Source organism: Leiobunum rupestre, chromosome 10 (assembly GCF_980474605.1).
Source record: "Leiobunum rupestre chromosome 10, qqLeiRupe1.1.hap1, whole genome shotgun sequence".
Lineage (NCBI taxonomy): Eukaryota > Metazoa > Arthropoda > Arachnida > Opiliones > Sclerosomatidae > Leiobunum > Leiobunum rupestre.
In genome coordinates, this window is record NC_143393.1 from 25,982,402 (window position 1) to 25,995,133 (window position 12,732).

A 12,732-nucleotide genomic window follows, 5' to 3' on the forward strand; every position below is an offset into this window, starting at 1 on the left:
TACAAGTACCACCTGGTTTCTTCAACAGTACAAGTACCACCTGGTTTCTTCAACAGTACAAGTACCACCTGGTTTCTTCAACAGTACAAGTACCACCTGGTTTCTTCAACAGTACAAGTACCACCTGGTTTCTTCAACAGTACAAGTACCTCCTGGTTTCTTCAACAGTACAAGTACCACCTGGTTTCTTCAACAGTACAAGTACCACCTGGTTTCTTCAACAGTACAAGTACCACCTGGTTTCTTCAACAGTACAAGTACCACCTGGTTTCTTCAACAGTACAAGTACCTCCTGGTTTCTTCAACAGTACAAGTACCACCTGGTTTCTTCAACAGTACAAGTACCACCTGGTTTCTTCAACAGTACAAGTACCACCTGGTTTCTTCAACAGTACAAGTACAACCTGGTTTCTTCAACAGTACAAGTACCACCTGGTTTCTTCAACAGTACAAGTACCACCTGGTTTCTTCAACAGTACAAGTACCACCTGGTTTCTTCAACAGTACAAGTACCACCTGATTTCTTCAACAGTACAAGTACCTCCTGGTTTCTTCAACAGTACAAGTACCACCTGGTTTCTTCAACAGTACAAGTACCACCTGGTTTCTTCAACAGTACAAGTACCACCTGGTTTCTTCAACAGTACAAGTACCACCTGATTTCTTCAACAGTACAAGTACCTCCTGGTTTCTTCAACAGTACAAGTACCACCTGGTTTCTTCAACAGTACAAGTACCACCTGGTTTCTTCAACAGTACAAGTACCACCTGGTTTCTTCAACAGTACAAGTACCACCTGGTTTCTTCAACAGTACAAGTACCACCTGGTTTCTTCAACAGTACAAGTACCACCTGGTTTCTTCAACAGTACAAGTACCACCTGGTTTCTTCAACAGTACAAGTACCACCTGGTTTCTTCAACAGTACAAGTACCACCTGGTTTCTTCAACAGTACAAGTACCACCTGGTTTCTTCAACAGTACAAGTACCTCTTGGTTTCTTCAACAGTACAAGTACCACCTGGTTTCTTCAACAGTACAAGTACGGATGCCCACCCTCTCGAGACATTTATCTTTGACTCCAGGCCATAGGCTATGATAGGGTCTTTAATTTTCTGGTCTGCAGATCTTCAAGACCAGTTCAGCCACTTTAGCGCGACACCTGCGTTATTAATTTGGTGGGTGTTCAGTATTTAAAACTTTAGAAAGTTCTTATGTCTCCAAAGACTTCGTTTTCGTAACCCAATATTTAAGGGGAATGTGTCAAAGTACATAAATCTTATTTATTTCTAGCCTTTCTAATGGGAATTCAAAATCTAAGTTATGACGTATTTAAGTCTATGGTATTTGCTTGCAGCCGAAGAATATTGAATTTAGATCTAGCATTATTACCCGACTTATACGATATATTTGAAATAAATTTAGTCGAGTAATACAGAATTTGGATAATTACATATGTTTTGTTGTTCGTTTAAATTAGCATTCTTTCTATTTGATTTGAAAAATATTTTTGATTAATTAATGACGGTAAAATTTGTTCAAAAATACGATGTTTTCTTTTCTCGGAAATATGTTCAATATCTTTCTATTACGAACCTATAGAGTAGTTGCACTCCGTAGCTTTGGCCATGGCCGCCATTGTGGGCGCTAATTTTTTATGAATAGGAAAAAGCAAGGGTGACGTTGCGTGACGTAGCACTGCCATTACTCTATAATCTATTTGGTTATTTCTAAAACATAAATTAACAGTTACAAAATTAAATAGCTAAAGCTCTTCGTGGTTTTTCGGGTAAAATATATTTTCGAAAACAGGCAATGATAAACTTATTATGTTTAAAAACCAGTTAGGTTTATATACATAAAAACTTAATCAGCTAAACAATATGAAATTTATTTGAACTAAAATGTCATCGGGGAAACGTGCGAGAGATTTATTCGGAAAATTATCTGTAAATTGTCCGATTATTTATAGGTCACTGAATTTTTCGATCGAAATGATCAGAAAAGCCCTAGATTGGCTCGTGGTGTAGCTTAGGGCACTCCGCACGATTGTGATTTTGGCAAACGTCAAACCGGTAGCTGGCTTAATTGATAAATTACCAAATTCTCTCGGAGCAGGTGACGGGTTTTTATTATTGGGCGCAACATGTGGTCGACTCTTTTCCCCTCCCTGTATTGTATTTAGCTTAACCAGTTAACTGAGAATAGTTCGACATAATGGCACTGAGAGCTAGATAATGTTTATTAATCGACTGCACAGAACACTCTGGTCAATATTACAATATTAAGAAAGGAAGTAACCTTGGTATGTTTACATTCAGCGTCATTTTTACACACAATCCTAAGGATTTGTGTATATTAGTCTCACGTACAGTGTAGCCGTTGCCGCTGATTGTGCCGTGTCGCGCATACCTCTTCAATGATATCTCGTTCGAATGTATTTACAGCAACCTGCAACGCCGGTCTGATTTTGTTACTACTAGTCAGCCGTTGAGTGTCACACTTATTACTTCTGGTCATACGCCGAAGACTAGGTAGATCAGTGTCATACTTAATTGTTACTTCTGTCCATACGTTGAAAGCGCGGCCCACTCTGAACGGCCTTGAAAAACGCCAAAGGGAAACGGGCGCGTAAACCTAACACGCGGATTTACAATGTTGGAAATTGCGTGGGTCCGTATACGCTGCCGAAAAAACCTTACTTAGAATTAAATTTAAGGAACGTTTTTGCAATTCTAGGTTATATGTAAACCACAGCTATTCAAAAATATAACTTTCATGAAAATCGGACTTAAATTAAGGAACTGTATGTAGATTTTTAGGCGAAAATATAAAAACCTAAAATTGGGGTCCCGTAAATTACCCTGAAAACTATACTTAAATTTAATATTTACTGATAAAACCGAAGTTGTAGGTCCACTGAATCCTAACCTATCCAATAAATTTTTTTTAACGTTATCGGACTTAATTTTAATGAAAATATCTACCACACAAAGCAAAATCACCGTAAGTAAATTAGGAAAATGCCCAACTTCTTGGGCTCCGATTTGAAAACTTTATGAAAGGCTATCAATGGTAATGTATGTATAGCTCAAACAAACTTAACACATTAGAAGGATTGTGTGTATTCTGACCGTCGTACGTCTTGTTTTATCTTATCTATTGCAGGTCTATAGCTAACGCTACACTCCAACTATTCGGTCGGTAGACGCTTTGTGATTTAAACGGTTTTGGACAAACAATCCCCAATGCATTTGTTGACATGTGTACAACGTTTACCTGGTACGTAGCTGCCACCGCCGTTAGTGGCATAACTCTTCAACCGTCAAGGTTAGAATGATAAATGATACCAATTTACCAAAACGACTAAATACGTAGGACTTGACTCGATAAAAATTAAAACCCCCAATTAGGAATGCATTGGTTTAGTAAAAACCGAACGAACGTACTGTGAGTGTAATAGTCCCATAACTAGGAGAGTGGGCAAAACCTTTTTATCTCGCTTTATGTCGCTTAAAAGTATACACGAAAAATTTAATTTATTTTTCATGGGGTCATTTTGAAAGGGTTTGGCTTTTATGGCTTTGCTCGCGCCCTAATGATGGCAAAGCATTAATTTTCACTTGAAATAATTTTCGTGGGGGGTATTCTTTCATAGAAGACCTCAATCGGCTCTCTACCTAAAATAGAAACAAAATGGCTGCCAAGAGAAAACGGCCAGAAACCTTTGATCGGGACTGTACATAATTAATTAATTTTACATTTGGTTTTTTTATGAGAATGTGTTTTAATGATGCTTAAGGAAGTGTGGTGTTTAAGCCCATTGTAATGCGCCGGGGAAGGGGTAAGGCGCGGCATAGTGTTGGCCTGGGCAAGTATGTCCACCACCGGGATCTCCTTCGTTGTTGCTCCCAATGTTGAAGTCCGTGGTCTCCGAAGAAGAATCTGTCCTGTCCTTCCGGAGAGGGTCTAGAAATATTTACTGACGGCTCCAAGACCCCAGACGCAGTGGGCTTTGCATTTGTACTTTTTCATGATGGCACGGAACTTTTATTCAAACAATTTGTTTTACCGACGTACGCTACAATATTCCAAGCCGAACTGTCCGCTATCCAGAAGGCGGTACAATGGACATATGACGAAAACATCGACGATAAAATTACAATATTCACTGACAGTTTATCATCGATTATGGCTTTAAAAAACCATACCAACACCGATCCGATCGTATCTAACTTACAACGAACACTGTTCGAGCAACCTAACATTGAAATCTTCTGGACAAAGGATCACTGTGGCACTACGGGCAACGAGAGGGCGGACATCTTGGCAAAAGGAGCTGGCTCATCTTCAACTTCAATATCGTTAGACATTGGCCGAACTCGTCAGGCTATCAAATCGGACCTGCGGCAAATATCGATGATGGCATGGCAAACGTCATGGACATTCTCTGAAAAAGGCCGTCACACTCACACATTCGTGCCAAAGGTTTCTTTGGAAACCAAAGGTGTTGATTATTACACCGCACAAATTTTAATTGGTCACGGAAAATTTCCACATTATTTGTTCAAACTTGGCCATCTTGATAACGGCGGTTGTGGTTGCGGTGCTGATATAGCTGATGCGAAACACTATATATGGGCCTGCCCTTTCACGGAGGGTTTCGTGGATCGTGCAAAATACCTAGACCAAGCTAACGAACTTTGGAATGACAATGACTCTTATAAACAAATTTCGGCCCTCATGCGACTCATACTGGAACACTTCGAAACTTTTCGTCTTCAACTTATTTCTTGTTTTTCTTTTTAAATTTTTATTTAATTAATTTGTTGTTCAAAGAAACAAAAAAAAACCATACTTACCACATATCGTCATCTGACGCGTGAACTCCCACAATTACGGCTTTTCTCACCATCTGAAAAAAAAAAAAACTTACCACATTTCACTCTTCGGACGCGTGAACTACCACAAATACGGCTTCTCTCCTCACCTGGAAAGGAAAAAAAAAATTATATATATCTACTCACCACATTTCACTCTTCGGACGCGTGAACTTCCACAAATACGGCCTCTCTCCTCACCTGAAAAAAAAAACCCATACTTACCACATATCTTCATCGGACGCGTGAACTCCCACAATTACGGCTTTTCTCACCATCTGAAAAAAAAAAAAATAACTTACCACATTTCACTCTTCGGACGCGTGAACTACCACAAATACGGCTTCTCTCCTCACCTGGAAAGGGAAAATATATATATCTACTCACCACATTTCTTCTTCGGACGCGTGAACTCCCACAATTTCGGCTTCTCTAACTTTCAAAAAAAAAAATTAAAAAAAAACCATACCTACCACATTTCACTCTTCGGACGCGTGAACTTCCACAAATACGGCCTCTCTCCTCACCTGAAAAAAAAATTAATCTTACTCAGTTGTACGTGTTTTACTTACATGTACGCGTGTTAAAAGCAGTTACTCTTTGTACGCGTCTCGTTTTAAGTACGACCTCTTTCACAATCTGTTACAAAAAAAAACATTTACTCATTGTATGCGTTTACTTTTAAATAAGGCCTCTTTCATAATCTGTTAAAAAAAAAACCTTTACTCATTGTATGCGTTTAATTTTAATTGAGGCCTCTTTCAACATTTGTAAAAAGTTTATATATATATTTGTTCATAATAAATTTTCCGGCGGTCGTGGGCGGCTTTCTGCCTGTGCTTCGCCTCTCGTGTCTCCTTGCAGAGTCTGACTTCTCGGGGTCCTCTCTCTTCGCTGGTTTTGCTCTGGTGCTTTCCCTTGACTGTGGTTTTGCTAGACTTATTCTATCTTTTTTCATTTTACATACTCTACATTTTATACTTATCTTTAACCCCTGTTATGTACTAGAATACGATGCAGGGGTATACAAAAACACTAACGACTGTCCTTCCGAAGGGTGTCGGCCGCAGTTGCTAGAGCATCCGCTCTCAATCCCACTGCTTTGTGCGAAGTGGCGAGCTGATCGAACCATTGCTGCACCTTCTGCTGGGTTGAGCGGCTTGCGTCGAGGGTGCGACCATGAGTAGTAGGGTTCTACTACCCATGCTGGTTTTGTCACCTGTCCGGGCTTGTGGACGCTGGCGTAGGGCATTCTGATGATAGACCTCCGGTGGTGTGGTTTAAATCTTACCGGTACACCGGGCTATAAATTCTGACACATGTCCTTCCGTCCTGGCGCCGGGAGAAGGCGCGGGACATTAAGGGGTTCACGATAGCGAGGACGAAGATGGATTTCGTCTTTCTAAAAACGCATGTTAAAAATTTAAGTTGAAAATCAATCTTGTACACATTCTAATTAAAATAGAACAAGTTGGCAAGCCAAAATATACCTCTCCTCGGAAGAATTGTCCCTAGTGGTATTAATTTCTCGAGATAACCCTTAAAGATATATCTCCGCAATTTAGAGTTATTTGTTAAAAATATTAACCCATTTCTATCCCGCCCGGTATAAAATTTTAATTATAATTAAAATAATTGAGACGAAACGACCAATTTTAATTTATTCAGAATATCATAAGTTAAGTAGTTACAACAGTAAGTTAGACGTACTATAACAATGCACAATTGAATTAAACCCTTTTACAGAAAAAGTTTATCAGTTAAATATAATACGAAGCAAATTTTAATGAAAGAAATATCTACAGAGGCTTTTTGGAATTACTCGCTTACGAAATACTTGCCGCATCTTTAACGCTCATTTTATTTCAACACTCGCCCTTGATGAAGATACCGTAGATATCTGGTAGTGGACGACTCGTTCACTTCCTGTTGACGTTGTGACGCATACCACATGAAAAAGACCAATGCCGTCCAATTTCCAATATCATATAATGACTCGCACACCCAAGAAATCATTGACTGCGTTAGAAATCGTAGATATCCAAATATCCACACCAAATGTATTTACAAGAAGCAAAAACCTTACCATCAACAAAGCACAGAGAGCCACTTGACTAACCGCCAGCTCTTAAAGCAATTAACGTTAAATTATCTCCTTTGAATTAACAGAACTATATATAGGTCGTTAAGAAAGTGGACCACCCACAGGGTCTACCCTTTAACCCTCTAATCTCGGCTGACTGCGCTAAAACAAGATTTAACCTTTAAAAAATACCAGATTAGGCCTTCATAAATTCATTAATAAAAAAACACTTTATTACCTATTATGCTTACAATGCCTGTCTTAATTTCAGTGAATCTAAGCAGCTATCGGTGGTTCTGTGGTAGAGCGCTCGACTGCCAAGCCGAATGGTCTGGGTTCGAAACCTGGGTGGCGCATTTGTTTTTAATCAATAGAGAAACGCTAAATTAGAATTTCTTCGATGCAATAATTTCAATTTCAATTCTATTTCAATTAAACCAAAATTTCCTACTCTATTAAATACGCTTCCGATAAAGCTGAAGGTCTAATTTTCAATAAGGCGTAACAAGTGTCGGTGGTTCTGTGGTAGAACGTCCGCCTGTCAATCAGGAGGTCTCGGGTTCAAATCCCGCCCGATGCGATCGCAAATTGATACTAAGACGAATACCGTGTACAACTGGTGGAAACCCTGCCATTGGACGTTGAGAGGTAGCATTACACTCAGCACTCGGTCCGTCCCAAAGTCATTAAGAAGAAGTTGGAGAGAAAACGCCCATATAAACACAACAGACTCAACATGCACAACCATCAGAACACAAACACAGCAAATTCAACACTCACAACCTACGCATAAACATTACAAACAACACCATCCAAACCAAACCGCAAATGCATCCGTTAACGCTCACCGTCACACGGTGGTTTTGCCAACCCTTTGAGAAACTGCGTACGCAGTGATTACACTTTGCACCGAACATGCGAACGCGTTCGCAGTCCTGATAGACAGACAGACCCACCCACAGACCCACCCACGGACCCACCCACAGACCCACCCACAGACACGGTCGTTGTATAACCCCTCGGAGAGGTAAAAACACCTGTAATAGAAGACAATAAAAGACAACTTTAAATTACAGAGTAAAACTTTAATTTTAATAATATTAAAAGGTTGAAACGACTAGTTTCGCTATCTTACATGGAATAGATCATTCAGAGAGTTAAAAACATTGAAGGGGATTTATGCGTTGATCATATTCGAATATCTATTGAACCAAATGCCAACTTTCTTTCTTAGATCAGTCTCTCAAAACGTTGTCCGTAAATTAGTGTAATTTCGTATTTTTGGGTATTTTTCTTGCTTTTGGGAGTTTTAAACGACACAATGAAATAGGTATTCGAAATCTGGCACCCTCTGAAACAGTAAGTGCATAATGTAGTTCACGTTAAAAACAACAATTTGAGTGCCTATGAAATGGATTACAAAATATCTTAAAACGCAATTTTAAAGAGAAAAGAGTGAGCTCCTTTCACTTCTCAGATATTATTACATTTCGCCGATAAATTGACATATATTTTTAGTACTTACTTAAAATACTAGTAAGGTATTAAATAATGTTTATTATACATGAATAAAATGTTTATCTAGCTTATAAATTCTAAAATGAGACGGTCGTATTGTGCTTTTCAATTTAATACTACATTTACGAAAATCTAATACAATTTCTTGGTACGTTATCATTGCGCAGAGGCATTGTCGTAACCAATGAGGTGTAACTGAGGTGCGACTATTGCTAGTTGAAAACTTAACCCAATACCCAGCCGAGACGACGCGGAATATCGTCGGCTCTGGCAATTTTTGACAGCCTCGCGGGGCTTCTTCAACAATAGAAAATTAAACATCCGATGGAATGGCAGGAATATGGATTCCGAACTGAATACCTCATGAATCAATCAGCACACGATACAGAAGTATATGACGTAATTTCAAAAATACAAATCAAAGCGCCAACAGAATCATGTTTACCTACGTCAAATTAACCTGGCACTTAATTAGGACCTATTTAAGAAACATTTAAAAGCAGTCGTTTTGGTTTTAACGGTATCAGAAGTATATATCCCGTACGAGATAAGTATCTACGCCATCATTAAAAACATGTTATCTCACAGGTTCGATGAGCTTTCCCGCCAAACCGAGGAAGCAGACGCCGCATCCCGACTCATTTCTCACCCGAATTATTCAAAATGGAAGAACACACGAATGAAAAAATTGGGCGCGCTATTTTATCCCGCCATCTTAAAGTTTTGAACGACTTCCGTTTTAGATAATTTGCCTGGCAACCTTCACACCCGGCCTTTCAAAGATGGCGGCAAACGAAAGCGTGAGCTCAGCGTCGAGGGCTACCCAAGGCTTAACTAGTATTTGAAGACAACTGAAAATGTTTCCCTACTTTGGGCTACACCAAATCTGTAGAAATGTACAAAAACATAGCTTAGATAACATTTTAGCTTTTTACCAAACGCTAGTTTGAAAGAAGCTACAAGTTCGCCACCGTTAGCTATATAAGAAGTGGATCAGTTGAAACGTCATTCAACAGGTTTGTATATTATTTCCTAAAATTTAATACAGATTCTGAACTTTAATTAAATTTCTTTAATTTTAGTGTGACAAAGGTAGTCTACGTAAAAGCCATACACTCCAATCGTTGCAATAAAAACTGTTAACATAACTGATGGAGGTTGTGGGTGTAAAGCTGGAAGGCGGGTTAATCATGCTAAGGGTGTTGTCTCATTTGAAAGAAATGGGTATAGCATCGCACCACCGACGGTCTCGTGTACTGAGTTACCCAAATGTCAAGAATTTTGTTATTCTTGATGATTTACTTTGTGAAATGTCAAAAAACAAGGATGCCACGAATTTGTTTATAAGAGGTTCTCATCATAAAAACACGTCGGTTTTTGAACTTATGCAAAATTTGTATTATCCTGGGAAGGAAATTAGAACGTTAATTTTAAACGCGCACTATCTGATAATTTTCAAGACACCACAGATTTCTCCCACTAACAGTAAATACGTCATCGACGCCTTTCATCAAGCAATTGCTAGAGACTTTGGGTATTTATGGGTGGATTTGAAACCAACTACGTCAGATGATCACAGACTACGAACCGGACTACCAAGAGAAGAAGCTGCCGTTTTCATTCCAAAATTAAGAGAATTCATAGTCGTAAGGAGTTTTTAGAATATCTGTCTAAGTGTAATTCGTGCCAAAGAAATGCCGCCATCAAATATGCTAATAACGACGCGATTAAAGCTATTGTGGAATGTTGTATAAATGGTCTGCGTGGCAATGTGAAACTGTCAGATGATCATAAGAAGCGATTGAAGCGACATTGTAAAATTTTAAACTGTGACTAGAACAGGGAATATACTCAGCAGCAGGACTGTGTTGTTTAATCCGAGATTGTAATCCAGTGTAGTTTCCGGACATGTTGGACGCATTGTCGTAGCTCTGTCCTCTACATTTTGTAATATCTATACCCCATTTATTTAGGGTTTCTATTATAACTTGTTCCAAATTAACAGCATGATGTGAATGAATATCAATGAAGGAAAGAAATCTATCCTTAATTTGACCATCGGGTAATACATATCTAACGACAAAACAAAGCTGATCCACGTGACTAATATCGGGTGTAGAGTCAATTATTAAAGAGAAATATGTGGCCGTTTTCAATTCTTCGATAAATTGATTTCGTAATTTATCTCCCATTATATTTATGAATTCATCGCAAATAGTGTTTGATAAGTAACTAACAGATCCTTTCCCGTGTTTACTGTATTTCTTCAAATGGTTATTAATAAATGGGTCAAACTCCGCGAGGTACTCTAAACATCGAAAATAATTTCCTTTATTATTCTGGGGCCCTCGAAATGCTAGACCTTGGGACGCAGGGAATTTTATTGTTTTAACTACCCGTTCTAGAACATTTCTCCGATATTGTTTTTCAGATTCAACTTGTTTCCTTATTTCGGTATCAATTCTACCTTCAATTTCAGAACGTTTGCAAAACACGCACATAGCACTTCTATGGTCGACTGAATTTTCGTGTTCAGAAATTCTTAGTGATATGTTTTTCCAATCTGTACAACCTTTAGTAAAAAATTGTGTTTTTTTTTTTGGAAAACATTTTGCAAATATAGCAATACACACTTTGGCCTTTCGCGTTTTTCTTGGGTTCCATTAGATTTCAATCTAAAAAAGTTTTTTTCAGAAAAATGACGAAAATAGGTTCGGTCCCGATCTTTAACAAGTATTCCTGCTTTTACTGGATTACCAATATTCTTCGGTTTATCATTTAAAATTTGTTCTAGCATTCCTTCAGTCAATATATCTGGCCATAGAGCTATATCCAACAAATTATGTTGTACAAGGTGATATTCTTCTTTTTGTGTTTCAGTTTCCTTATCTACATTCTCAGTATTTGTGACATTTTCTTTGACAACCGAACACGTTTCTGCTGTATGTTGTTAAATTTCTAGTATTCCATCTGGTTGTTCTTCAGCTTCTTCTGTGGCGGGATTTAATATATCTCTTGTCGCCTCTTTACGAACTAAAAACGACATTAAAGATTTATTCTGGTGATTGGTTTCATTTTATCTTTCTTGACGTTTTTGCCGCTTTTTTGCACCAGATTCATAATGACGTTTCATCATGGTGTATTCCCTCATGTCAAGTTCGGAGTTCCTATTTAAATTACGGTTATTTGAATTAAATGTAACTTATAAACGTTTAAAATGTATCGCTTTATTAGTCTATTTTTTTATTCTTCGCGTATCGCACTATATCCAAAATGTTTACGTAAGTTACTGTTAGTTACGTAAACATTTTGGATATAGTGCGATACGCGAAGAATAAAAAAATAGACTAATAAAGCGATACATATTAAACGTTTTTAATGTAGCATTAACCGATTAGAATTTTGTTTTAAAATCAAATAAACATGTTTTTAAGTTACATTTAATTCAATTTACCAGTGGTAATTTAACTTAACGTAACACTACAATAACGGTACCAAAATTACCCAATAAGGTTTTTAGCCACCCCAGCGTACCTGACTCAGTTACACTTACCTTAAGTAATAAGTTCTTTATCTTTTTAAAAAGATCCCGGATCCGCAACCTATTTTCCAAGAGTTGTGCTTAATTTTATTTTAATATTAATTAATAAAATATAAGGAAGTTGGTTGTAAAGCGTGGCTTAGATGAAAACGTATAGCAGGATTTTTTTGTTGAGATTCACTGGTAAATGGAAAACCTTTTAATATTATTAATGTGGTAGGGCAAACGACTAGGAGAACTTTCGAAATTTTCGAATATATGGAACTAATTTATTTTAAGCATCAGCTTTGGATTTGGGGCTTCTCCGGATTTTGGTTTTTCGGCTAAAATGGGGCCCCTAAAAATCGGGGGCCCTAGGGCGCGCGCCTCGTGCGCCTGTGGGGAAAACCGCCACTGGTCCTACGCGCCTAACGATTTGTATGGTCATTGGCGAAATATGAAGAGGGTTCTAGGTAAAAATCCGCTGCGAAAATGGCGTCAGCGGCTTTGATTTACAGATACTACGCTTTGATCTTTGCGTAAACATATTTCTCAGATTTTTGAAGATAATCAATAAGTCAGATCAGATTTATCTTTCCCCGCACAAAGTAATGCCATCTGAAATTGTATCTGATTCATAGCCGACCTGAACCGATCTACTTTAATTAATCTCGCCAGATTCAGTTAGCTGCTGGACAGTTACCTGACATTTAGTTTTCTGAAAACCAATGA

At 38.2% G+C, this 12,732-nt stretch overlaps 1 protein-coding gene, 1 long non-coding RNA gene and 1 other non-coding gene across 3 annotated transcripts in view; 1 reads left to right on the plus strand and 2 right to left on the minus strand.

Moving 5' to 3' along the window:
- The window catches only part of LOC149925216 (uncharacterized), a 300,627-nt gene that overhangs the window by 126,932 nt on the left and 160,963 nt on the right, over window positions 1-12,732 (minus strand). The window lies entirely within an intron of this gene.
- LOC149925230 (U4 spliceosomal RNA) lies at window positions 8,636-8,774 on the plus strand. Its single transcript, XR_016477130.1, has one exon. It is a non-coding gene; the product is annotated as a U4 spliceosomal RNA (small nuclear RNA).
- On the minus strand, window positions 10,214-10,981 carry LOC149925231 (zinc finger MYM-type protein 1-like). Its single transcript, XM_090161715.1, has one exon. The coding sequence runs from the start codon at window positions 10,979-10,981 to the stop codon at window positions 10,214-10,216; it is 768 nt and encodes a 255-aa protein (XP_090017841.1).